Source organism: Lutra lutra, chromosome 6 (genome assembly GCF_902655055.1).
Source record: "Lutra lutra chromosome 6, mLutLut1.2, whole genome shotgun sequence".
NCBI lineage: Eukaryota > Metazoa > Chordata > Mammalia > Carnivora > Mustelidae > Lutra > Lutra lutra.
The window spans coordinates 35,033,325-35,056,503 of record NC_062283.1 but is presented as its reverse complement, the minus strand read 5'-3'; the positions used below and the strand labels follow the sequence as shown (position 1 = coordinate 35,056,503).

General features: G+C 38.0%; 1 protein-coding gene across 3 annotated transcripts in view; it reads right to left on the bottom strand.

Moving 5' to 3' along the window:
• The window catches only part of MAPK14 (mitogen-activated protein kinase 14), a 77,033-nt gene that overhangs the window by 18,873 nt on the left and 34,981 nt on the right, over positions 1 to 23,179 (bottom strand). For all 3 annotated transcript variants that reach the window (XM_047732213.1, XM_047732212.1, XM_047732214.1), the window contains 5 exons: positions 10,525 to 10,636; positions 9,811 to 9,840; positions 9,429 to 9,476; positions 8,166 to 8,280; positions 7,531 to 7,602 (listed from right to left, as the gene is read on the bottom strand). In XM_047732213.1, the coding sequence (XP_047588169.1) occupies positions 7,531 to 7,602; positions 8,166 to 8,280; positions 9,429 to 9,476; positions 9,811 to 9,840; positions 10,525 to 10,636 (377 nt within the window). The remainder of the gene's footprint in view (positions 1 to 7,530; positions 7,603 to 8,165; positions 8,281 to 9,428; positions 9,477 to 9,810; positions 9,841 to 10,524; positions 10,637 to 23,179) is intronic.

The following is a 23,179-nucleotide window of genomic DNA, read 5'->3' as shown; positions in this document are numbered from 1 at the left end:
ACTACAAGTGAGGGGTCGATGTGATAGGAAGGGGTACACCAGAAGGTTTTAGCTCTATTAGCATGTTTTATCTCATGATCTGGGAGCCATGAACACTGGTGTTCATTATATTATTCTTTGTCTTTTTATAAGTATTTCATAAAATGTTTGCAAAAATCAAAAGAAGAAATGAATAAAGCAGAATTAAGGAGCAAATTTAATACACTAATGAAATTCATATGGCATAGACAGCAGCTAATGACAAGTGGATTACCACTGTCCTCTAGTTAATATCTTAAGAGTACCACTTCTTTTAAAACAAAAGAAGGAGAAAAAGTGTTTTACACATTTAGGAAATTCATGTGATCACCTAGAAAGGAAAACCACAGCAAGCAAATGCTGTGATCTCTGGAAGAGAAAACAGTATTTGGTGGGTAACAGAGCTAGCTGTGAAATTCATTTTCTCTCTTCCTTTAGGCTACAGACTATTAAATGTTAGTAAAACTATTTTCTAACTGGTCACGCTTCTCAAAACAATGGCGTCTGAAATAAGTCAGCAAGAGACCTGAAGAGAGATTCTGTATCCTCACTCTCTTCTAAATATGAACTTCTGCCAGTGGTGTCCACTTGCTATACCTAGTCAACGAGACTTACAAGGCAGGGCTTCGTTCTTTAAATAAATAATACTGTTTTTGAGCTAGAAGGAAGAAGGGTTCTACACAGTCATGAACGAAAACAGTTTCTAACCTAATAATATAAAATGAACGTTAAGACAAAAATTTGTATTTCTTACACCTTTACGGGAACTCAAGGATTAATAACAACTTACTAGAACAACCTACTAAGCAAGGATTATTAACAACCTACTAGAACAAGATTCTACTAAAAGAATCTCTCAAGGAGGAGACTAATCACACACAAAAAAAAAAAATTAGAAAAAGTCAGAATAGAAACAAGCCTAGTAGAGATCTAAAACTGCACTAATTCAATACCAATCACATGTGATTGATTAAATTTACATGTAATCTAAATAAAGTCTAATAAATTTGAAGCTCAGATTTAAAATACTCATAAAACTATGAACACAAAGGAACTTCTCTGAGCTTCTCTGATACCTCCTCAACATGATAAAGAGCATTTATGAAAAATACACAGCTAAAGTCATAGACAGTGGAGAAAGACTGAAAGCTTTCCCTTTAAAATAAGAAGAAAACAAGGATGCCCACTTCACCAATGCTATTCAACACTCTACTGGAAGTTCCAGCCCGAAAAACTGGAAAGGGAGAAGGAAAACCATCTCTGTTTGCAGAGGACACAATCCTATGTATAGAAAATACCAAAGAATCTACAAGAAACCTTCTAGAGCTAGTAAATAAATTGAGTAAAGATGCAGTGCCCAAAATCAACAGAAATTAGGTGTGTTGCTATACACCAACAATAAACAGCCTGAAAAGGAAATTAAGAAAACAATTTCAAGGGAGCCTCGGTGGTTCAGTTAGTTAAGCACCTGCCTTCAGCTCGGGTCATGATCACAGAGTCCTGGATCGAGCTCTGCATCGGGCTCCCTGCTCAGCAGGAAGTCTGTTTCCCACTCCACCCACTTCTGCCTACTTTCTCTTTCTCTCAAATAAATAAAATCTTTAAAAAAAAAAAACCCACAAAAATTGAAAAACAAAAAGAAAAAAGCAATTTCATTTACAGTCTTTTATTCTAGAAGAATAAAATAATAAAATATCTAGGAATAAATTAACCATGAAGGTGAAAGATTTGTCCAATGAAAATTATAAAACATTACTGAAAGAAATTCGGAACTAATAAATGGGAAGACATCTGGTGTTCATGGATAGGAAGACTTAATATTGTTAAGATGTCAGTAATACCCAAAGTGACCTAAAAATTCAACACAATCTCTATCAAAATTTCAATAGCCCTTTCTGCAGAAATAGAAAAGTCCATCCTCAAATTCATATGGGATTACAAAAGACCCTGAAGAGCCAAAACAAAAACACTTGACAATGAGAACAAAGTTGAAGGATTCACAATTCCTGAATTCAAAACTTACCATATAAAGTTTCAGAAATCACAACAGTGAGGAACTCCTGTAAGAACAGATATATATAGATGAATAGAATAGAATTAGCTTTTAACAGAAGTGCCAGGCCCATTCAGTGGAGGGAAAGGAAAGTCTTCAACAAATGGTACTGAGATTACTGGATTTCCACATGCAAAAGAATAAAGTTGGAACTCTAACTTGACAGCATATACAAAAATTAACTTGAAATGGATCAAAGACCTAAATAAAGGGGATAATTCTTAGCAGAAAATATTTTTAGTTTATCTTAGTAGAAAATCATACAATTCTTAGTAGGAAACATAGCAAATATTCACAACCTTGAATTTGGTAATCTATTCTTAGATAGGACATGAACAACAAAAGAAAAAATAAATTGAAACTTCAACAAAACCAAAACCTTAGTATATCAAAGGACATTGTCAAGAAAATGAACAGAGAGCCCACAGAAGGGGAGAAAATATTTGCAAATCATATACCTAATGAAGGTTTAATATCCAGAATATATAAAGAACTAAAAACTCAACAATAAAAAGACCATCCAATTAAAAGATGGGTAATGAGCTTGAGCAGATATTCCTCCACAGAAAATATACAAATGGACAATGAACACAGGAAAAGATGCTCAAAATTACTGGTCCTTAGGGAAATACAAATTAAATTCAAAAAGAGATATCACTTTGTACCTACAAGGATGGCTATAATTTAAAGAAAGGGAGGAGGAGAAGGAGAAGAAGGGGGAGGGGAGGAAGAAAAAGAGGGAACAAGTGTTGGTGAAGATGGTGAAGATATGGAGAAATTGCTCATACATCATCGGTGGGCAAAAATGGTGCAACTACTGTGGAGAACAGTTTGGTGGCTCCTCAAAAAACTAAATACAGGATTACCACACAACCCAACAATTCCACTCCTAAGTACATATTGCAAAGAATTGAAAGCAGAGGCTCAAACAACTGTATGCCAATGTTCACTGCAGCACTAATCACAATTGCCAAAGGTGGGAAGAACCCAGGTGTCAATGAACAGATGAGTACGTAAACAAAATGTGGCATACACATACAATGGAATAGTATTCAGCCATAAAAAGGAATGAAGTTCTGATAACATGCTACAACACGGATGAACCTTGAAAATATCATGGCTAAGGGATATAATCAAGAAACACAAGAACAAATATTGTGTGATTCCACTTATAAGAAATATCTAGAATAAGCAAATTCAGGAAATAGAAGAGAGGAAACCAGAGGCTGTGGGAAAGAAGAATGAGGGAGTTACTGTTCAATGGGTACCAAGTTTTGGTTTGGGGGGATGGAACTGTTCTGGAAATAAGATAGTGGTGACGGCAGCACAACTTTGTGAATGTAATTAGTGTGAGTGGATTGTATATTTAAAAATGGTTAAGATGGTAAATTTTGTGTTAGCCATATTTTACCACAATAAGAAAAAGTTAAAATGGCAAATCTTATGTTAATACATTTTACTGCAGAGATATGTTTAATCAGTTCCTAAGTTTCACTAGCCACATTTTAAGTGCTCACTAGCCACATGTGGTTGGTGGCTACCAACCACTGTAGTGTAGCACAAATATAAAACATTTGCAACACCACAGAAAATTCTATTAGCTAGCACTCATCTAGAAGCTAAAGCCACTAGTTCTAAATGCAAGCTGATTAATAAATGAGGAAAATGGGGAGAAAACTGCCCTCAAGCAAAGAGCATGCTCTAGAGGTTCCCTCGGCATTCAGGTGCACTTCAAAATCATAAATAAGCAGTAGCTGTATGCTTTTGTGGGCAAAAGCAGCATGGTGGGGCCAGCACACTCTCCAGAGGTTTTAAGAAGAGAAGTTCTGGAAATCAGGGGAATAGGGTAACAAATAAAATAATGGAAAGAAACTGTGACCTGAGTTATAAATAACAGTTTGGGATCTATCTTCTCTGGGTCTTGGCTTCCTCGCATCTATAAAAAACAGGGGGTTCAATTAGAGGTTTTCTAACATCCTTCTAGGCTCCCAAGTAGATAAGTCTAAATTCTTAACTTTCTGATCTCATTGGTATCTTTAAAAAAAAAGAAGAAGAAGAAGAAGAAGAAGACTGCCTAACTAAATAATTTTTTATGATCAGCCTAAAAGGTTAAAAGTCAAGGTCAATGGGGTTAAACTCTGGTAACTGCTACCCTCCAGAATCAACTGGGACTTAAAAAATATGCCAAAGCCTGTGCTTTGACCCCCACGCCGAATGAAGCGGAGTCTCTGGGGTAGTGCCCAGGTATTTGGAGTTTCTAAAAGCTCTCTAAAGTATTCTGATGAAAAACAGGAGTTGAGAACCACTCTGCTAGTCTATAAGCAATTGCACACTTCAGGCGAGGAAAAAAAATAATAGCACTTTCCTCTTTCCTTGTCAGGCCCAAAGCTACATCCCAACAGATGGCAACTGACAAGACAGGGGTTATGTATATTACAAATACAAATCCTCTGAATTTGATTTTTATGATCCAGGAGAATATCTGTTTCAAAAAGAGCCAAGCAGAAAAGAAATGGTGTATTACTAATATAAGAATTTTGAAAAGAATTTGCATGCATTTAAAAAAAAAAAAAGCTCATGGTAAAAAGTCTAAATGATAGGTTTTCTTTTCTTCTTTTTTTTTATTAACATATAATGTATTATTTGCTTCAGGGGTACAGGCCTGTGAATCATCAGTCTTACACAATTCACAGCACTCACCATGGCACATACCCTCCCCAATGTCCATCACCCAGCCACCCTATCCCTTCCTCCCATCCCCCTCCCCCCAGCAACCCTCGGTTTGTTTCCTGAAATTAAGAGTCTCTTATGGTTTATCTCCCTCCCTGGTCCCATCTTGTTTCATTTCTCCCTACCTTCCCCTCATCAACCCCCACCCTGCCTCTTAAATTCCTCATATGAGAGAGATCATACAATAATTCTTTCTCTGATTGACTTATTTCGCTCAGCATAATACCCTCTAGTTCCATCCACGTCATTGTAAATGGCAAGATTTCATTTCTTTTGATGGCTGCATAGTATTCCATTGTGTATATATACGCCACATCTTCTTTATCCATTCATCTGTTGATGGACATCTAGGCTCTTTCCATGGTATGGCTATTGTGGACATTGCTGCTATAAACATTGGGGTGCACGTGCCCCTTCAGATCACTCCATTTGTATCTTTAGGGTAAACACCTAGTAGTGCGGTTGCTGGGTCGTTGGGTAATACTGTTTTCCATCTAAAGCTCATAGAAGGAAAAGAAGTATGCATAGCAAGGGAAGACGTCTTAGAAAGTTACACTTCCTTTATTTTATTTTTTCGAGAGTGTGCAAGAGGAGGAAGGTGGGGGACAGTGGGCAGGGGGAGAGGGAGAGAGAATCTCTAATAAGCTCCATGCCAACAGAGAGCCTGATGTGGGCCTCGATCTCACAGACCTGGGATCATAACCTGAGCTGAAATCAAGACTCAGATGCTTAACCGACTGAGCCACCCAGGTCAGGTGTGCATGAAAGTTAGCATTTCTAAAAGAGTCAAGGCATCAGGGGGCAGGCAGCTGTCTGTAGATAAAACCACAGGGCACAACTGCTTTGAAACCTTTCTATCAGTAGTTTGCCAAGAGGATCCATCCTTCACTACCTGTCACGAAATATAAATAAAACAAACAAACAAAAATTAACCTTTAATGATTCATAGGTAGACAACAGATTGGGAAGGTAAAGGGAAAAACTATTTCCAAAAAGTCACTAATGAAGATGATGGCTAACATTTCCTGGCAGGCTCTATGAACCTTCCAGACACTATCTCACTGGATTCTCACAGCCACCTTGCGAGGTATATACATTTAACATTTTATGGTTAAGGAAACCAGGAGGCAGAGGTTAGAAAATGTGCTCACAGTCATGCAGCTAAGGGCAAAAGAGGCAGGATCTACACCCAGGAAGTCTCATTCCTGAGTATGTGCTCTCAACTAGTACACCCTGCTGTCTCTCTTGCTTTCCACCATTCTGGTTATCTATGTAGGCAGAAGAGTCTGCAGCCGACTGAAGACAGACAGAGACAGAGATAATAAAGGAGACGAGGGGAGAGGGCAATAGAGCAATGCATCACAGTAGTACGCTTGGCAAGACAGGCTAAAGGATGGGACTCTGAGATACGTACCTGAGGAAAGGGGGAATTACAAAATTTCCCTAATTCTCTTAGCCTGGACTGTAATGTATATACCACAATTCTAAGACGAAGACATAAGGTGAATGAAGCAAAGGACAAAGGAGAAACACTACGTATTTAAAAAACTAAGACTCTGGGAATGAGAAGCAGTAAGTATAGGGAGACAGAGCTCTGTATCAAAGCAGAAATATTCAGAGGGATATAAACAGCTTTGCCTGAGGGGGCAGAAGTTTTTCAGTTCCTTAGGAAAGTACATTTCCTCTAGCAGAAGATAGTTAGAACACATGGATAGATAACATGAACATCACAGTCACCAGAGAAGTATATCCCAAACCGCAAGCAAGTAAACTGATGTTCTGGTTTATAAACTCAGTGAGTTTGCTAAGGTCTCTACGCTTTCAGGTCTCTAAGCATGAGAGATCACATTCATAGCTTAACTGCAGCGTCTTTAAAGCTCTACCCAACCCACTCCCGGGCTACTCAGATGAATTTTACAAAAATCTTCAAGCCTCGTTCGAGACATATAAGTCAACATTCTTTCTCACCTGAACACTTTCCCCAATAAAAGTAATGGGAGTCCCAACAAACCACATTTTGCTGATATTATTTCTAAATTATGAAATGGACATGCAGCAGATAGGAAAGGACCTAAAACATAAGGGCCATGAAAAACTATAAACTAGATAATAAATCTGGAAGTAAATTAAGGTTTGGTTACACTCTAGACTAAAAACAAAATTGTGCTGGGAAAAAAAAAAAATGGCACACGGATAAGGTCCAACGACCTTATCACTTCTTGTTTTTATTATTTGTTGTTAAACAACAAACATAAAGAGAGTCAGCAGGTACATCATCATAGGAACCAAATAATAATCTTTTTAACATGTAAGCCAAACATAAAAGCTAAAGATATCCTGATTTGTAAATGGGTACCTTGTGCTCATTAAGTGTTGTACAAGCGAACTAAACCAGTCATTGAGATCTGAAGCTTCTCAGGAATACGCTCAGGTGGCAGAACTGCTTTTAGAAGATTAATACAATAAGCAACTCACTGCAAAAAGATGACATGTGAGAGATGTAAAGAGTTCTCCGGCTTATGAGGAATTTTTCCAACACACACAAGTAAATTGAAACCTCTTTCTTGACAAGGCGGAATACTCAGCCAGAGGGCAGATCTCATAACACATATCTGAACTATTTAAACAAGTAACTGAGAGCCTTCCCTAGAGATAGGTAAAAGCAATATACTCCCATGGACACTGGAATACAGATAAGAAACAAGATTCCAAAACTTTTAAAAGGATACGGTCTGTACCAGGAAACAATGTTCTTCCAGTCAACAGCTCGGCCATTATGCATCCCACTGACCAAATATCAACTGGCAAAAGTAAAGAGAAAGGGTATACGACGTCACTATTATCATACTTGACCACAAAGAGAACTGTAACTAGAGGCAAAATGCTGAAATTAGTATATAATACATTCAAGGTTCAACAGTCATACTCTTCTTTACAGCAGTAAGCTTATTAACCCCACTAAAGAGCTACATAGGTAGGACGTCAAAACATACTTAAGGCAAGAGAAACTGTTCACAAAGGGGCAGAGATTCTTACTGGCAGAAATGGCAGATTCTCCAAAATAGTGTTGAGAGGTTAAAATTATGACCCCACTGTCTTCAGGTAGAAGTATTCACAGAATATGTTGGAAATCTAAATAAATAAAAACCCAGCTGCTAAATCACAAAGTTTAAAAGCCGTGTATAAAAACCCCACTTTCTCTATCTGAGCAACTGAAATATTTCCTGTTGACTTTAAAAGGACCACTGCAGGGGGAGCAAAAGATGTTTTCTCCCATTCCCATCATCTCCACTTTGGAGAATCCCAGATACACCCAACCAACATGGTGCTAATAAGGTCCTAAGTAACTAACAAAAGCCAATACCTGTCTGGTTGTAATGCATCCAGTTCAGCATGATCTCAGGAGCCCTGTACCACCTGGTGGCCACATAGCCTGTCATTTCATCATCTGTGTGTCGGGCCAGTCCAAAATCCAAGATCTAAGGGAGAGAAGAGAAATCAGGCACTGGAATAGTCAAGCTCCTAAGACTCACAAAGCAGGAGGGGAGAACGCTCTAGTGTCTTGGAAAAGGAAGAACAAGATAGCATTTTCATAAACACACTTCCTAGTCCATGCTTCAAACACATGATAAACGCAGCAAGAACTTTAAAAAATAAAATTACAAAAAGCTAAGCAAAAAATGCTACTCCTAGGGATTTATCCAAGAGCAATGGAAGCATACATCCACCCAAAGGCTTGAGCATGAATATTCACAGCAGCTGTGCACAGCCCCAAACCAGAATTGAAGCAGATGTCTAACAGGTGGATGGATAAACAAATTGTGGCAAATTCATAAAATGAATACTACTCAGCAATAAAAAGGACTGAACTACTGATACAACACAGAGAGACTTCAAAAATATTATACTAAGCCTAAGTTAGACACACACACACAAATACTGTATGATTCCACTTATATGAAATTCCAGAAAAAAAGTGTATCTTTTCTATAGTGTCAGCAAGCAGATCGGTGGTTGTCTGAAGCCAGGGTTAGGGGTAGTGAAGGGCTGGGTGGGGGAGGGTGCTGGCTAGGAAGGAGCACAAGGCAACTATCTGAAGTGATAAACTGTTCTTTATTTTAATTGTGTTGGTGGGTGAATGGATATCAAAATTTTGTCTTAAAATGATGCATTTTATTATATTTAATTATGTTTAAAAAGTAAAGATAAGAAAAAAAAAAATTCCAGAGCTGCTTGCTCTCTATAGACTACCTATCTCCTATCTGAATTATTTTGATGAGTGGCTTTTGCCCTTTTTCTCTCAGGAAACTGATCTAGTAATTATCTCTCCAGGATTGCATTACTTGATATTCAAACTATAATTCTCCTTTATTATAACTAACATATTAAATTTCTAACAACTTTATTTTAGAATGAAAACAAGACACCGAATGCCATCTTCAATGTCCTGTAAACTAAAACTTACTAAGTCTGTGGTTCAAACTTCAAAATCTGATATTCCTAAGGAATGAATTTTCGGATAAAAAGTCATGGTTTTATAAACCCATCTGTTCCATTAGTCTGCCTGGTTAGTCAAACACATAATTACATGCTGAAACAAACAATTACCAGTGTCTCTTCATCTCACCTTCAGCTCACAGTCTTCGTTCACAGCTAGATTACTAGGTTTTAGGTCCTAAGAAGCAAGTACAGAGAGGACATGATCAACTTTATGATATATGGTAGGCTTTTTTCCTACAGGTAATGATGAAGATCCAAACATAAATGTAAGACTACCCAGCTGTCAATGATCTCCATCTATAATCACTGGCTAGTCCTAATTAGCCTTAAGTAACTAAAAACAATACATTTTCTTTCTTTAATCGATTTAAACCTAGAGCAAAGTTACAATCAATCAATACTTCCATGGCTAAATTAAGTTTGGATTAGGATCTTGGCTGAATGCCAGTCCTCTCCACTTCAGTATCCCCTCCTCCCCAGATAATTTAATCAAAATCACAATACATTACCCTGTGAATTATGTCCGCTGAATGTATATACTGTGAAAGAGAAAAAAGTTGGTTAATCAAAAAGTTATCTCCAACCTCTTACAGTCATATGACATAGTTGAGGTATATTTTCATGAACCAGTAAGAACTGCTAGTATTAAATAATGGGATTAGAAATGAGAACAAGTTAATTAACAGTAATCTGTACATTTATCAAAACTATGATTTATATACCATCAACTCTACTCACAGGAGTTAAATAGAATTTTCAACCTGTTTTCTGGTTGGTGCTATGGAGCTCAGCTAGGATTCAAAGCTGCTAAAAGTCAAAGGTGGCTTAATTTTAAAACATTACTTCCCTGCCCCTCCCATAAATAAACCTGAGGAGATTTTCAAAGTTTCAACAACACTGACCAGATATTAGATTATATCAAGAAATTATTACTACTCTTTAGATATAAGAATGAAGTCCTGAGCTCTTGGACATACATACTTAAATATCTATGGGTGGAATGACATTATGTCTGGACTTGCCTTAAAATAATCCAGGGATTGGGAAATACAAAAGAAACAAGATTGACCATATGTTGGTAACTGTGGTCATTGAGTAAATACAGGGGTTCATTACACTAGGATTGTACTTGTGATTTTGTGAGTGTTTGAAATTTTCCATAGGAAAGTTTTTTTTTTTTCTTCCTTTTCTTAAGCCTTGGAATGAAGAAGGGAAGACTATACCTTGAGACCTCGGAGAATCTGGTAGATGAGGAACTGAACATGGTCATCCGTAAGCTTCTGACATTTCACAATGTTGTTCAGATCTGCTCCCATGAGATGGGTCACCAGATATCTAGAAATTAATGGAGAATTACACAATAATCCAGAACCCCTATGAAACTCTTATCTTCATAAGACTTCTAAAAGTTTTTAAGAAAAGGCCACTCCTATATGGCAACCTACTGAATAGAAGATATTTGGAAATGACATATCTGATATAGGGTTAGTATCTAAAATATATAAACTGAGGGCCACCTGGGTGGCTCAGTCGTTAAGCATCTGCCTTCAGTTCAGGTCATGACCCCAGGTCTTGGGATCGATGCCTGAATCGGGCTCCCTGCTCATCGGGGAGCCTGCTTCTTGTGTTCCATCTCTCACTGTGTCTCTCTCTGTCAAATAAATAAACAAAATCTTTTAAAAAATAAAATAAAATATCTAAACTGATACAACTCAATACCCAAAAAACAAATAATCCAATTAAGAAATGGGCAGAAGACATGAACAAGACATTTCTCCAAAGAAGACATATAGTGGCCAACAGACACATGAAAAGATGCTTAACATTACTCATCATCAGAAAAACGCAAAATCAAAATTTTTGTATTGTCAGAATGGCTACAATTAAAAACACAAGTGGACGCCTGGGTGTCTCAATCGGTTGAACATCTGCCTTAGGCTCAGGTCATGATCCTGGAGTCCTGGGATTGAGACCCGCATTGGGCTCCCTGCTCAGCAGGGAGTCTGCATGTTCTCTCTCTCAAATAAATGAATAAAAATCTTTTAAAAAATAAAAAATAAATAAAATAAAAACACAAGAAACAACCAACGTTGGCAAGGATGTGGAGAAAAAGGAACCCTCTTGCACCGCTGGCAGGAATGCAAAATGGGCAGCTGCTGTGGAAAATGGTATGGAGGTTCCTCAAAAAATTAAAAATAGAACTGCTCTACAACCCAGTAATCACACTATTGGGTATTTATCACCAAAGTACAACACTAGTTCAAAGGGATACATGCACCCTTATGTTTACTGCAGCACTATTTACAATAGCCAAACTATGGAAGCAGCCCAAGTGTCCCCTGATAGATGAATGAAGATGTTTTATATATATATATAAAATATATGTATAATATATATAATAGAATATTACTCAGCCATAAAAAAGATCGAAAGCTTGCTATTTGAACAACATGGATAGAGCTAGAGAGTCTAATGCTAAGCGAAATAAGTCAGAGACAAATATCATATGATCTCACTCATATGTAGAACATAAGAAAGAAAACAAATGAACAAAGAGGGGAAAATAAAGAAAGAGACGAACCAAGAAACAGAGTTAACAATAGAGAACAAACTGAACTACACAAATCAGACAAAAGGTGAGTGGAGTGATGGGCGAAACAGGTGATGGGGATTAAAGAGTACAGTTATCATGATGAATAAAATAAAATAAGATAGCCACCTACTAAGTACCACAGTGAGAGCTAAAAACATAATAACTACTCATGGTGGGGGGCTCATTTTTAACACCCTTATTCTAACTTTACCACTTACCATCTATTTTCCTAAAAACTTCTATACTTCCTCCTACTTGATGTTAGTTAAAGAGGAAAGAAAAAAAGCAAAGATGAAAATTAGAATGATGTATGTGTTATTATCAGTATCAGTTTTTTTTTTAAGTATTATTGCTTGAGACCTATACAGTGCTACTAAATGCACTGCCATGATAAAGTATCTTGGATTTTGAAATCTATCATTATATTATCACCTCTTTATAAACCAAGTTGTAGATTCTAAAGTAGTACCTTTAAATTTTCAAATTATAATTCTCCTTTTTCAGGATTCACTGGCCAAAGGATACTGTTCACTGACAATATTCCTGCATTTACTTTAAAGGAAAGAGGAACATTATCTATAAGCAAGATGGGGCATTCCAGAACCTCTCCTCACAGGTGTGGTGCTCGTTATTAATCCTACGTGGTCAGATTAGGGAACAATTATATTCAAGTCCAACAGGTTCACCAGAGATATTCTAGATGCAATACCTTACCCACTCATTACTGTATTACACAGCTATGGGAACATAAAAACCAGATAAGTACTAAATTTTTGTGGCTGAATTTTTAAAAAGCAGGTTAGGTTTTATCTGTTGTGTAAGAATCACTACTCATTCCTGAGGCTGAATCATAATGTATACCAGTCGAGCTATGAAAAACGCTAATTTCATTTCATTTCTATTTTGATTTTTTATAAATTTGGAGGGAAAGAAACCAGGCTAGTAAATTTAAATCTACTATTAATGTGTTGTGTAAATAAAAATGTGTATGACCTCTACACATACACACACACACACACACACACACTGTAGTATTACTTTCTTTCCTCAGAGAGGAACTGAATTTTTTTTTTTCTGTTTCATAATTTCCCTGTTGGGATGATAGTCAGTTCCCAATTTCACAAAGATCAACAGAACTTAGCCTAGATGTGAAATTAAGATTTTAGCATTTCATGTTTTTAAAGTTTGTACAATTATACTACCTTGCGGAAAGGGCAGACTCTAAACGTAACTTAAAGAAAAAACTGGACTTTCTGAAATGTTTCATAAAGGCAATTCTCTTGCAAGAAATGTTCCACGCTGAACAAACTGTAACCAGATGTAGTCAGTGCTTTTTCTGTGCAGAGCACTCTTCCTGATGCCTGTGTCTCATGGTCTCTTCCTAACAACTCTGTAAAGTTAAGTCCCATTAGCTTTCCCACTTCATTGATGAGGAAAGAGAGACTGAACAAGGATATGTAACCTGCTCAAGGTTAAGAGTGGTAATGTCAAGGATTGAATCGAAAACTGTCTGCTCTCAGGACCATGCATGATCTTAATCACAGCACATACTGCCTCCAAATTCTTCCAGGTGACTTCAAGTTTAAATCAAGAGAATGATCTTTTCTAAAAAAGTTTTGTAAGTATCACAATAATCTGGGAAGTGGTATCTCCAGATAATTTCCATAGTAATTCTCAATACTTACTATCAAAGTTAACCTTTTTTTTAAGATTTTATTTATTTATTTGACAGACAGAGATCACAAGTAGGCAGAGAGGCAGGCAGGGAAACGGCTCCCTGCTGAGCAGAGCACCCGATGTGGGTTCGATCCCAGGACCCTGAGATCATGACCTGAGCTGAAGGCAGAGGTTTAACCCACTGAGCCACTCAGGTGCCCCTCAAAGTTAATCTTTAACAAAAGAAGAAAGCTGGCAAAAACCTAGCAATATTCCATTGATCACAGTCACTTAAGTTTTTAACCCCAACTGACTCATAAATCTGACAAGTATGAGAATGTTGCCAATAACTGGCTAATATTTTGCAATCAGGACTTCTCCCAGAAGATCTAGTGTATGGTCACCATATCCATAATATCAATTATGACAAATTGCAAGCCTCAAGCTGAGGAAGAGAGAATACAATTTCTATTTTATAAGTGTACTTTACAAATGATCACATTTTAGGACTTCAGATAGTAAAGGATTATTTTCTCAACTTTAAAAAATAATTTTAGAGAGAAAAGGAAAATATTCTAGATGACTCCACTTACAATCTATCTTAATTTGTCTAGAAATAAAACCTAAAAATCTTAATATGTTTGTGCTAGTTCACAAAGATGTGAAGCAGTATTATCAATGTAACCACAGTAATTTCTAGTATAACTACTGTGTTTAAATGGTTACCAGTAAGAGCGCCTGGATGGCTCAGTACGTTAAGCGTCTGCCTTCAGCTCAGGTCATGATCCCAGGGTCCTGGGATCAAGCTGTGTTGACCTGTGTCAGGCTTCCTGCTCAGAGGGGAGACTTTTCTCTTTCCCCCCACCCACCCTCCAACTCATGATCTCTTGGTATCTCTCCCTCTCTCTCTCAAATAAATAAATAAATAAAATCTTTTTAAAAAAACTTGTTACCAGTGACTTAAATCCTACACAGCCAGAAGACCACTGAATGCACAGCCTGAGAAAAAAGAGCATGCTTTTAATTACAATATTCCATCACTGGTCCCATCAGAGATCACATCCATTTTATCACTAAACTTTCCAGACAAAGGGTGAAACTGTCAAAACATTATTTAAGTATATAAGATTAATGAGTCTAAATAGCAATAACTATCAAGCATCGCTGTCAGGCTACAATTAAGTAAAAAAAGCATTATTCATGGCAGAAGTGTCTTGCAGGAACTAACCTAAACACTGTATTTTGTTTCCATGAATCCCAAAGACCAATCCATAACCACGAACTGTCAAATTCTAACTCATCATATATAGGAAGGTTTCCAAAAATAAATCTTCCAACAGTGGACAAAAGCAAGCATCACACAAAGTTACTGAATGTTTATGGAAGTGGTATGAAATTTTAAATAGTGTAAAAGGGAGTGAGAGGAAAATATAGATCAGCACATTTTAAATAAGTCAATTCCAAAAGGAGCATTCACTGATAACCTCATAATTTCTACAGCATTTGTCTCTGGAAAGCAAATTTAACTACAGTTTAGGGAAGACATAACTACTATTGTCAGTGTTCAGAACACCTCAAATAAATTAATGGAGGTTTGATTTAAGAACAGCTGGAATGCTATCTAGTTCTCCCACCTTTTTTCCCCCTCCTTGTTTATTTTTAAGCTAGAAAGGAAAATCAAATGTAGAACAATTATGATGGACTCTTTAAAGGAATAGGTACCACAGATTTGGGGCCCAAGTCTAGTAAGGGTTCTAAAATACTGAGTTTCTTCAACCCTAGTTGGACAAAGAAATATATTGAAAGTTTTCTTCCAGAAAAGGAACATTTGACAATTTAAAAAAAAAAAATTATTTTGGGGTAAGATAGAGATTTTTCCCAAGTAACAGGATGAGTTACAGCTACCCTATTTCAATAATTTATAATTCAGCCAGCCACAAAGAATGAGGACTACATAACCACTCTTCTCTTTAAATGAGAACCTGGGGCACAAGTGGTATGGAATGGAAAAAAATATGATAAATTTTTAAAATTCAAATGACAAGTTCCTTTTGGCTGGAGAGTGAAACGAGGGATACCACACAAACTCAGATTGTGTAATCTGTAAAGACAGTGATAAAGTGACTACTTCACAGATGAAGACAGTGCGCTCTTGGACTTACAAGGGACCCCCTGTGTGTGAGAGGGAAAGGAAACAACATATTTTACAATAATATGCAATTGCATTTACAACTAAAGAAAGGCTATCAAAATGAATACTTGAGCAGTTTTCCATGGTGACTTTACTGAGTCTACATTTCAGCTCTGTGTACTCAACACCCTTTGTCTACAGCGCAAATGCACACAGCAACTGCCAGCCATGCCCACGCATTCCTGATGTCCCAGATGAGGGCCTCTGCCTCTGAGCTCCAGCAGCCCCCAGCCTGACAGTGGTTAACCATATCCAAGAGGCTCTGGAAGAGGTCTGCTGGGCAGCAGGACTGTTGCTGCTGCTGCTGCTGCTGCTGCTAAGAGGCCTCTTGTTGGGCTGGAGACCAGGAGCCAAAATAATGTCTAGAAGCAAAAATCCACTGGTGCATCAGCCAAGCAGGACACTCAGCCCATCAACGTCGTCCTTCCTCCACTGAACTGTTCTGAGGGCTTCTCCCCTGCAGCTGCAGGTCACTACAGCAGATGGATACTGTAGGACAATATGACCAGGCTTATGATGGTAAAGAACGTCAGGATGAAAATATCCGGCATTATGGAGTCCTTAGCCGAGGAGGCCTCTGGATTCTGGGTAAATGTGAGCTGTGAGCACAGAGGCTGCAGCCAGTGGAGAGAAATGGCTCCCACTTTTCCCTTCCCTAGTTCTCCCATCTTTAAAAATGAATTAAGTAGGGGCGCCTGGGTGACACAGTCAGTTAAGCCTTGGACTCTTGGTTTTGGCTTAGGTTGTGAGATGGCAGTCCCAGGTAGGGCTTCACACTCTGCAGAGAAGGGAGTCTGCTTGAGATTCTCTCTCTCTCTCCTCCTTCCCTCTGCCCCTCCCCTCTCTCTCACATAAATAAATAAATATTTAAATAAAAATGAATTAAGTAGGACTTTATTAGTCTAAAGGCTGAAAAGACAATTACATGGCCTGATACAAATCTCATCTTTCACTTTTCTTGTGAAGATGGTCTCCTTTATTTTTTAAATTTTTTTAGATTTTATTTATTTATTTGAGAGAGAGACAGTGAGAGAAAGCATGAGAGAGGAGAATTCTGATCAGAGGGAGAAGCAGACTCCCCATGGAGCTGGGAGCCCGATGCGGGACTCAATCCCAGTACTCCGGGATCATGACCTGACTCAAAGGCAGTTGCTTAACCAACTGAGCCACCCAGGCACCTGAAAATGGTCTCCTTTAAATTTAATCAAGCTTAAGAAGCACAAATTACCTTTTCTCAAAGTCATTCATAAGTAAAATCTACTCTACGAGCAAAAAGGCAGAACTCCATAATAAATGGCTTTTAGTACTGTAGATAGCACCCCATTCTAGAACTTCTTTTATTAAGCACTTCTTGGACAACAAGAGGTCAAGAGTCCTCCCCTACCACCCTTCTTTTTAAAGCATTATATAACCAGAAAAAAACCTATGTAGAAAAAAAAGTCTCTTCTGTATCTGTAAACTGGCATGTTTACTACTGTCAGCCCTATTTGATAAAGCAATTACCAAAAGGCCAAAAAACACTTCCATACTTAAACAAAGTATTTAAAATAATCACAGGGATTGACAATTTGTAACCGTAAGCCTCCTAAAGACCTCAGATGATCCTTGGGACTTGCTACAGTCTATCTGCAAAACAGCAGCAGAGTAATTCTTTAAAAATAAAAATCAGATCATGTCACTTCTCTCCTCAAAAAGCTTCCCTTTTCATTTAGAATAAAGATAAAAATCCCAGGGCACTGGGTGTCTCAGTGGGTTAATACACCTCTGCCTTCGGCCCAAGTCATGGTCTCAGGATCCTGGGATCGAGCCTCGAATCGGGCTCTCTGCTTCCCCCTCTCCATCTGCCTGCCTCTCTGCCTACTCATGATCTCTCTATATATGTCAAATAAGTACATAACAAATTTTTAAAAATAGATAAAAATCCCTTCAATGGCCAATAAAGCCTTACATAATCCAGTACCCCCCCCCCCCTCTGACCTCATGATGTACTCAGCTCCACACTGGCCTCTGGACTCCAGGCACACAGGCCCCTTGCTGAAATTCCAATTCAGCATGGAGTTTTCCACCTCAGGACTTTTGCATTGGCTGTTCCTTCTGCTTGGAATGCTCTTCCCCCAGATATCTATGGGTCTAATTCCTCTACTCCTTCAAATGTTTGTCCAAAATTCACCTTCTCAATGAGGTCTATCCTTGGCCGCCCATTTAAAACTGCATCTCAACCCCTACCCTCATACTCCTATCCCCTTTCCCTACTCTACCTTTTCTTTTTGTCCACAGCATTATTGTCTGCTAATATACTATCTAATTTTTTGTATGCTCATTATTAATTGTTCTCTATCTGTACAATGTTCAAAGAGGACAAAATTTTTTTTGTTCCCTGTACTAGAATGGTGTCTGGTAGATAGCAAGCACTCAGTTACTACTGAATAGAACAAATGACCCAGGACAACACGTACAGAATTACTAGTAAGACCAAGACATAGAGAATTACTAGTAAGACCAAGCAAGACACATCTTACTGAAATACTCATGCCAAAGCTCTTAGCGGGTCAGCAGACCAGAAGCTTCTAATATAAGGAGTAAAAGCACCATTTAGCAGCCAAGTAGACAGCTTAGCCGGCTTATTTCACAACGAACTACTCTCTTCGTTGGAAGCAAAGATTACTGAGAGGTGCCCTCATCAACCAAACCAGACCCCTTAGATTCCATATGGTAGAATACTGAGTCTAGTTATATCCCATATATCCTATGACAGGATAAAAAACAAAAAAGGCTAGTCAAAAGAGAATGCACGGAGCAGATTACAAGAAAACCAGATCATCAACCAGTTACAAACAAGACAGCACAAGGTTATTTCTTCAGTCTCTCCACCGACAAATATTAACTGTCGAGCACTGGGGATCCAATGATGAAAAGGATGAGAGGAAGGCAAATATAAATATAAAATCATAATAGAGCATGATTAGAACTATAAAAGGGAACATCAAGGGGCTAGAGAACACACAGGAGAAGGCCCCAACCCAGTCTTAAGAAGGAGTTAATGAGGAAAAGATTTACTGAAGGACTGAAACTCTAAATTAGACCCTGAATCTTCACCACCTTTTGAAATCAGTTCATCTGAGAAAAAGGGGGCATCTTATTGACATGTCAGACAAAAACTCAATGGTGCTTTCTCAAAGGATATGTAATTTAGTCAGTTTTCAAATGTAAGTCACTGAAGGCATCTACAAGGAGCTTCACCTCCTCATCTTTCTCCCAGACTGATTCTCTTATATTACCTATCTTGGACACTCAGCCTGTTTTCAAAGAATGAAAGCATGTCTGTAGGCCCAAACAATGAGGTTGGGTATTTCTTTCACAGTGATGGAGGAAAGCATTATTTCCAAGTAACAGTTATTTGCTAAATTGGGAAAACAATTCTTCTCTGCCACAAAAGTCAATCAATCAGAATTTACTTACATAGTTTTTCCAACTACAAAAGAAAAACCAATGGTTATTTATCTAACATTCTCCATTCAATGCAAATCTCTTTTTCTGTACACTTTACATGGTTTCTTCATTTCTTTGACTGTCTGGAAAAAATTCCAACCTCTATGCCCCATCCACATTTATCTGTTTCTTCAGATACAGTTCTTACCTTCTTCCTCCACTAAGTTTCTCTCACATTGTGATATTATTTAATACCACATTACAAACTTGACTTAGTCGTTTAGCTGTTTTAGGCAAACATTTATGCTTCACCTTATTAGTAACAGGAAACACATGCAACTGGAACGACTTTAGTTTTGACATCTTACACAGAACTGATCACAGTCTTTACCCAGTAAGAAGGATTTGCAGACCTTCAAATAATAATCATAGCCCTGGATCAAGACAAACATGATCAGAAATAGACTTAGAGCCGAAAGACTTGAGATGTGTACAGTTCTGTAGGTTATTATAGAGTTCTGTTCATCTCTCTCAAGTGCAGTTTCCTCATCTGGAATCTCTAAGTACTGAAGATTCAACAAGGAAGGAAACAAACTCCCTACTCTATTACAGCGTGTAAGCCAGAGAGAGGAAAGACACAGTAACAAACACTGAATGGTAAAATCTGCTAAGAACCAAGTGGCATAAGGAAAAGACACGGACAGTGGAGGCAGACGCAGCTATGGTGGTGAGGGGTAAAGGGCTCCTGGTGAAGAGACCTTTGAGGAGGGTCCTGAAAGAAACGAAGGAGCTAGTCATGTAGAGATGCAGGGAGAGTGTTCAGGCCCACGTTAGAAACCAGGGCAAAGGTCCTACTGAGAATGTGGATGTCCATACTCAAAGGAGAACAAAGCAGCCAGAGGGGCTGGAATGCAGAGAGTGAATGGAAAGACTATAGATGGGGTCAGAGACTGCACAGGAACAAATCATGTAGGATCTTTCGGAACTGCCCACACTGTCTTTTCTTTGATTATAATTTTCTTCTCTCGGGCGCCTGGGTGACTCAGTCGGTTAGGTGTCTGGCTTCAGCTCAGATCATGATCCCAGGGGCCTGGGATCAAGTCCCGCATGGGGCTCCCTGCTCAGAGGGAAGCCTGCTTCTCCCCCTGCTTGTACTGTCTCTCTCTCTGTCTCTCTCAAATAAATAAGTAAAAATCTTTAAAGTAAATAAATAAATATTAAAAATGAAATAAAAAAATAAAATTTTCTTCTCTTCCATTAGGCATCTCAACTCTATCATCAGGGATCATGTTTATCTTATTTACTGTTACATTCCCCAGAGACTAGTCCTGTGCCTAGTATACGATGGGTATTCAAATACTGAATGAAATCAGGTTAAATGTAAATCCAGAAACTCCCTTTACCTATTTGGTATGCCCAACAGCTTTTACACTGACATAAAAGGCTACCCTTATTGGTTAAACATTCATTTTTATCAAACGTAACTCTAAACTAGCTGATAATCTGCTCAGTGGTTTTCACTCAAACCATGGCTGCTGACTGACCCTGTTGTAAGGTCTTCTGCTAGATCATAGAAAAGTCTATAACCCCACTACCATTTCCTTCTTCAAGAACTAAGGAGAGGTAAGGAACTCAGGTATGAGAAACCTGCAATGTAAAGTTGTAAAAAAATGGAGAAAGCGGTAAACAGTAGGGACAAACTGCCTTCCACTTACCATGACAATTCAGTTTTCCTGAAATTTGAGGAAATAGTTCCCCTTAAGTCCAAAAACTCTCCAAAGCCTCCTAAGCTTGGTTAGAGAACCTCTATAACCAAGAAGAGATGATATGGTTGCACGAAGATGCAGCTAGCTTACTCTAGGGGTTAGGTTCTGAGACTGGCTATTTAAAATTCTGGGACTTCTATTAGGAGCTAAATATTTGCAGCATGCACATGCATATATGTGCCACCTCATGCCAAATGCTGCCATTAAGAAGCCAACAGAAATGCCCAAATGATTTCCAATCATTTAAAAGGTCTAGCTATATCTCTACAAAATTTTGCCATCTGTGCAACCACCTCATACAGCAGTCAAGTACTCGATATACTCATCTTTCAGTTTCACACTTTCCAAACACTGTTAGATTCAGTACCTGCCCATTATTCCTAATGAACAAAACTCACCACCTACCGTTCCTTTCTCAAAAGTACAGTCTTACAAGTGAAGTATGCAGAATGCCTATTAACCAAGAAGTTAAAAATTCAGTAAAAATTAGAATTATATGATAAATGAAAAGTACTAAGTGAAACATAAAGGCGCAAATACACATAACACATAATTCAGTTACTGTAAACATGAAAAGTAACTAGATATTTTATTAATTAGCATGAAAAGTTCATGTTCAAAACTAGTGCCTGCTCTAAAACTGTAGAACCACTCCAGCCTTCGGTGTGTTTGCTTTGGCCAGAACAGTGGTTTTTTTGTTTGTTCTCTTGTTTTGTTTTAATGTCAGTTTGAGTGCTTTTAGGAAGTACAAGTACTCTATTTTACCAAAGATCCTACCACTTCCATTTATATTATTTGTCTGACTCATTTATGTTATTTGTCTGACCCTAAAGGTATTTAAATTTGCAAACCTTGCAATTATAGGTGAAGACGTTTGGCCTCTTAAGCAAATTCTGAAATGATTTTGGAAAACACTGAAATTACCACTGTCCTAGACAAGCACGAATTTTTTTCAGTGATACAAACATCAGAGAAAAATAAACAATGAAATATTTTCCTAAGGTAACCTTGGGTTTCCATTCTATTTCCAGAGATTCTCTAGTATTAAAAACACTTCAGGGGTGCCTGGGTGGCTTGGTGGGTTGAGCATTGCACTCTTGATTTTGGCTCAGGTAATGATCTTGGGGCAGTAGGACTGAGCCCCCATCAGGCTCCAGGCTCTGCACTTGGTGCAGAATCTGTTTGAGATTCTCTCTCCCTCTGCCCCTTCCCCTGCTCGCGTGCTCTGTATCTCTCTCTCTAAAAGAAATAAATAAAATCTTAAAAAACAGAACAAAACACTTCAGAAGTCCACCACCCCAATTTTCATTATTTGCCTACTAGGTTTAATTAGAAAACCACTGGGGCCCAGAGAAGCAAAGTGACTTGTCCAGGTCATACAGCCAAGTAACTCGGTTACAAAATGTTCTCGAGTCTACTCCCTTCTCCTAGTAAGATTTTGATTTCATCAAGGGGAAAGTGTTTCCCATTATTTGGAGACTTTTTCTAACACTCCACTCAGCAAGCATTCAACAAGTGGTACTGAGATTTGCTCCCAAGAGATGAACTCAGTTCTTATTTATAAGTAATCAGATCTCAACTTATACAATATTTTATGTTAATTATAGCTCGATAAAGCTGGAAATAAATAAACAAATGGCCAGAACCCAGTGATAGTCAAGTAGAGAGAACAGATTCCTACTCAACAGTATTTATTGAATGAATGAAAAAATAAATGCAACTTCAGTTCAGTGGGTATCCTTGTAGTCAGTGGCCTTCAAACAGATAAAGGAGCCAAAGGCATAACAGTGGATAAAACTTCACCTTTCAAATAGACACCAGCCTTAAATAAGATCTTTTCACATGGAAAAAAAAACCAGGTTCATAATGCAGTTCCATAATGCCTTATTAAGCCAAAATACAGCATTTTCCCAGGTCAGGAAAGCACCAAACCATGTGTTAAATAATAAACCCATCTTCATGATGCCTAAAATTTTAGGGTATAGTTCAGACTTGATTCAAATGCTTTCCAGAGTAATTCACAAACACATTATTTCAGCATTTCTTCCACAGCTAGGCAGCATATCAAAATCCACCATTCTTAGGGCAGTGAAGATACACTGTATAATATTAAATGTTAATATATCACTATGTGCTTGTCCAAATCCATAGATTTACAGCACCACAAGTGAAGCCTAAGGTAAGCTATGGACTTTGGGTGAGCATGATGTGTCACTATAAGTTCCTTCTTGGTAAGAAAAAAA